The 5603-nt window shown below is 39.6% G+C and overlaps 1 protein-coding gene across 1 annotated transcript; it reads right to left on the bottom strand.

The window, feature by feature from the left end:
- Positions 1-2656: 2656 nt before the first annotated feature.
- On the bottom strand, positions 2657-3376 carry LOC105035518 (agamous-like MADS-box protein AGL80). The gene has a single exon (XM_010911103.2). It carries the CDS (start codon positions 3374-3376, stop codon positions 2657-2659), a length of 720 nt encoding a protein of 239 aa, XP_010909405.1.
- Between the last annotated feature and the right edge of the window lie 2227 nt (positions 3377-5603).

Below are 5603 nucleotides of genomic sequence, written 5' to 3'. Positions count from 1 at the left end.
TTGTTAAATTTGAAATTTCCATGGTGAGATTTGGTAAACTTTTGGTTTGTATGATGTACATGTGCTTTTAGTAAAAAACGCATTACTAATTGATTCCCCCCCTCAAAAAGAAAGAAGCGTTAAGCATTACAGTTTGAAATGAAAATGGTCAAAATGATTGTGGATTGTTTCTTCCTCTCTTTCCTATAAATAAACAAAAAGAAGGAAAAAGAGGGAGGAGTATATCTATACCAGCTTAAATAAAAACATTGTTGTATAATTCTCGGTTCCGTTTTGTGAAGGAGAGACACCAAGCTATGGCAATACTACAAATTAGAATTGATCACTTAAGTAGGATCGGACGAGCTTTCAGTTAACAGTAGGGCTAAATGCTAGCATATCACTCTTACAAAATCTTGTCATATTATGCATCCCAATCAATACGCACCTGGTACATCTGACATGCAAACTTACAATGATTCATGTATCATTTTTCTTTCCCGTTTTCTTTGTGAAGTTACATGATGTTTTGCTTTAGTGCATTATGTCTAAACCCAACGAATTATGTGGATGTAGAGAGTATAAACATGCGACTCGGTGCAACTCATTTAGTTTGGAGCTGAATCTGAGCTGTTCATGAACAACTCATATTCAGGGCCCTTTTTCTGAATTTGGTTACAATTAAGATCTATTTGGACGCCTGCATGTATCATCCATCAGATAAACACCAAAATGAATTGAATTCAGATGAAACACAGCAGTAGGAAAGAAGAATACGATCGATGCAATTAAGGAAGCTCTCTGATCATCTAATCTACAAAAAGAGGGACGTGATCAGATTCCATGTAGAGGTGATTTCCGGCATTCCATGACTTCTGGGATTCTATAATCAACAGAGTTTCCTCAATAAGAAGGAATCATTCATTTTTTCCTCTAACTTCTCGCCATAACCTATAAAAAGTATACATACATACATACACACATACATATATGGATGTATGCATATATGCGTGCATGTGTGTTCACACGTGCATGTGCATGGCATGTCTATATATACATGCACATATAAATATATGCATAGCATGCATATAGTTTTTTTATATTCATGTCCCACAAAATGGACAAGCCCGTACATGTATGTAAAGATGCATGGAATTACAAGTCCCTTAGCTGTGCATTGCAACTTTCTTTCCAATCTTGCTCTACAGAGTTAATAAACTTAAGTGGATCCTTGGCTTATATGTGTCGTGTGTCCTCTCCTTCTTTTGGTCTGGATACGTTATACATGATAAGATATCCCTTACCATGTCCCATGCATATTCTCCTCCCATTCTACTTCTACAATTTTTTTAATAACCTCTGATTGCTAACAAGAGGGATGTGATTGGGGGCAAGACGTAGCACACAATATCCTTTTACTATTATTGCAATATTGTGAATATATTTATTTCTTTGACTTGACTCGCACATCAGTACAATCATGCCATCTATAGATTGTTCCCCCTAACAATCATCCGTGGAATGCTAGTTGTCCGAGTTAATATTGTTCGGCACATATTATCTTAATTGTAACCCAATTAGCAATCATATAGTACACAACTACCAATATTCATTTACATCTGATCAATTGTTAAATTTCAGTGTATCAATCGATTTTTCATATGTTCTAAATTTATCTACCCATGAATATTGGAAGCTCTTAGTCTTGGAATATCTCTTCATCCCCTGGATTAATTGTAACATAATAGCAGATAATAATTAACATTTTCTACCCATTAAGTAGAAAAAATACATATTGATCCGGCTAATAATGACGTACAATCTAAATGCATGAAACATTTGTTTATGTCGAACATGTAGGTTCTTCCTTCTGACAACTAATCGGTTCAATGCTTGCCATTTTAGTTACCGAAAAACACAGATATATGTGTTCGGATGCGGCTGTATCTCTTTACAAGGACGTGGTCGATAAGAATACGTTTCATTCGCATTGATATAAACAAAATTTTCGTTTGTAATTGGTAAGAATCAATTAATATTAATGTTTCTTTACCCAAAGAAATAGTTAAGATTAATGCTTCTTTACCAAGAAATTAGTTAAGATTGTGGAATGTTTGCCTTGTGATGCTAGCATAACCCGGCGTAAAAGATCGAAGGACCAGTTTTTTTTGGTAATATTAGTCATAGTTTCTTGATTTTTGGATCTAAACGAAGAGATTTTCCAGCCAGCTCATAGGAGAAATTTTAGAAGGAAATTAACCACCCTCTAGTTCCTTGGAGAAAACCTTTCGAGGTTTAGAGCACCTCTTTGTTGAAAAGAGGACATCCAAGAATTACGTACTGGTAGATCCTTCTCTATGATCACTTCGATTTAACATAAAAATTAAAAGGAGTACTGCGTAGAGATCGATGGAGACATCTAGCCAGCTAGCGAATCACTGCTATAGTGAGAAGAAACCATTTCACGATTTCTTAATTTATATATTGCTCCGCAAGGGATCGAAGAGACGGGGAAGAAGATGACCAACATACAGAGCCTAACCACAAAAGCAACCATGCACATATATATAGGACAAGTCAAGCTAGCTAGCTACAATTATTCATTAAAAGCAAAGGACTTGGAGTAGGTGAAAAAGAAAGCAGCAGCAGCAGCAGCTAGTAGTAGTCGTCTGGATGTTCAGTTCAAAGGGAAGTAGCAGGGGTCAAGCCATGGGTTGTTGGTATGGTCCATGTAGGGCTGCACCATCTCCTCTCCACCACCAAACATCAAGTTGTCATTGGGGTTCATCACCTCCATGAGCCAGTTCTGCCTCTGGAGCGCCTCCATGGCCGCCTCCAGCGGCGTCTTCTCCTTCATCACCGCCATCGGTGCCGGTGCCTCGATCGGCGCCTCCAGCACCACCTGCTGGCTGCTGGACGCCATCTGTGCCCTCACCAGCCCCATCCTCTCCTGCACCGCCTTCACCTTCATCTCCACCATCCACGCCAGGCTGGTAGCATCCTCGATGCGGAGGCTGTGCAGGCTCCTCCCCGCCAGGCCTTGGTACATGAGCAGCATCGTCTCCAACTCCCGGTTCTCGCGCTCCTGCTTCCGCAGCTGCTCCTGCTGCTTGGCGACGCGCTGGCGGAGGAATCCTTCCTGGTTCATCATCTTCTTGCACTGCTCCATCTCCGGCATGCTCTTGAACCGCGCCAGCACCCTCGTCACCTCCGGCACCGACGGCCACACCTCCGGCTGCGGCTCCTGAGGGCCGTACACGATCACGCACGCCTTCACGTCGCACAGCGTCGCCAGCTCGCTCACCTTCTTCATCAACCCCTTCCTCCTCTTCTTGAACGTCGCCCTCCTCGTCGAGTCGTTGGCGATCCATGCCAGGTTCACCTTCTTCCTTGCCATGGCGTGGGAATATTGGGAGGGTAATATTCATCTGGATGGTATTTATAGAACAAAGAAAAGCGGGATCGATACGAAGAGTAATGGCAGGGATTCGGTGTAATTCAGATTTTTTGATTGGAGGATTGATGGGCTTATCGAGGTAACAAATCATTGGGAGGATTTGGAGGTATTATTATCATAAAGATCGGCTTTAACCGTGTGGGATCACAGGACAGCCCGTGATCCCCCAATTTAATCCGACATAATTAAGAAGGTTTAAGACTGATTAGATATGCATCTTACAGCCAATAATCAACTCATAATCTCTTAAATGATATAATTAAGTGGGTTCGACACTTGATGCGATGTGTATCTTGCCTTTAATTGAGGCATGCATCTTCCGAATCCCGAGTCTTGGAAGAATCCCGTCTTCCTAGTCCGTTGGGGTACGTACGTACGTACGTCCAAAAGAAGCTGGTGCTGGAAAATTTAGAATGTAATTTTTCAGAATCCTTCCTATTCCTATTTGATCTCGCATACCATATTTTTGCTTCTGCTGATTGATGGTCAAATTTGCTAAAAATTAAATGACCAATTAAACTTAACTACTGTCGAAAAAGATTGGAGAATCAAAGATTAGTCGCAAGAAGCTAGAATGAAATACCTATGTCGCAAACAACAAATTCATTATTTTTCTCTCAAAACCAAACAGATTTTTTCATAAGATCCGAAGTTGTGCATGTTGATGTTGGCCTGCCTCTATATCCATCCACCTGTCTTAATTGCAATGCTCCTAGCTGCCATGAGTGCTGTAGGATTAAATTTAATTAGTGCAGGCCACCTTAGAATCTTACTGCCATTGCATCAGAACTACTTAATTGAATTTTTAATTTGAAGAGGCTAAGGTGATACACGATTTCACATTTTTAGGATGGAGTTTGAATTTTTCCCTGGTAGGAGCTTCAATTAGAAATATCTAGTCCACATTAGTTATACCTATTATGCATGGATTTCTGAAAAATAGGAACAATTATTCGATGAACTAGGTCGAGTACACCAACCGGTCTATATCTCGAGGCACATGTACGGTAAAATTAAAGATCAAACAAAGGTCAGAATTCATCCTATTATCCACCACATACCTTTCTTGATCGAGATTTGGATGGTTCACTGGATTCGATCCATTTAATAATTTACCAAAATGTAGAGATTATTGGATAAGACCATGGTGTACATGCCATCATCTAATAATTTTTCCTTTCTCTTTACTTTTTTCTAATTTTCTTCTTATTCCTTTTATATCCATTTTATTTTAATGAAATGTGTAATGATCTTTTATGATATTTTATGTTGAGAAAACTCATCCAAGTAGCTGGATGGAATTAAGGTATGCAGGTTGGTCGAGTGAAAAAGCAAATCAAAACCCCACCCCTACCTTGTGCTTCGTTGATACATCATCCAAGCTCTAACCAACCGTAGGTCGAAACCCTTCATGACGTGGTCAACCTGATGTTTAGATTCCCTGACGATCACGCCAAAAATGGTGCACTGTGTCAATATGTCTGCAAGCTAGATCGATCATCGTCGATCTCTTATATATTTGGCTGACCATATGACATGCATGATCATCACCAGTAACATTTCAATTAGCAACTATCTGCAAATCATTCAACTACTTCATCTTCTAAATGATCCAGATGTCCGAGATTTCCATATTATCCATCCAAGGACATTTCATTTTCACTTTTGGTTTACAACCTTATGCCATTAATCGTAGCAGCAATGCGGACTCATGGTCCGTTTTATCAAATAAGACGCATGTTCAAGGTTGTGTTTTGAGCACGGTTTGAGCTTGACTTACTAACTGATCGAAGATGGTATGTTGTTGCGTGTCCAACAATCTGGTCGAATTTCAATGGATAGTTTGCTTCCAAATATAGTAAAGACACGTCCTATAACATCTTGCACACGATTAATCTAGCTTTTAAATGATAAATTGTATCACAAGGTTCTTAGCTAGCTCTTATATCAAAGAGATCATGCATAAATAAAGTAAGATCCGGAATATTTATCTTCAAAGATCCAGCTAATCAGTTATTATATTTCCATGTTTTGGATCCCATCAACTCCAGGTTACAAAAGAGTAATGATTGGACAGCTCCTATTTGCCAAGGCAAGATATGAGTAACGAAGTAACTAGGAGTCATATCTTTCTGTAGTTAACCTCCAAGGGCTTTGTGCAATATTC

The sequence above is a fragment of the Elaeis guineensis genome, chromosome 1 (genome assembly GCF_000442705.2).
Source record: "Elaeis guineensis isolate ETL-2024a chromosome 1, EG11, whole genome shotgun sequence".
Classification (NCBI taxonomy): Eukaryota; Viridiplantae; Streptophyta; class Magnoliopsida; order Arecales; family Arecaceae; genus Elaeis; species Elaeis guineensis.
The sequence above is the reverse complement of the archived record's forward strand: the minus strand, read 5'-3'. Positions and strand labels throughout refer to the sequence as shown.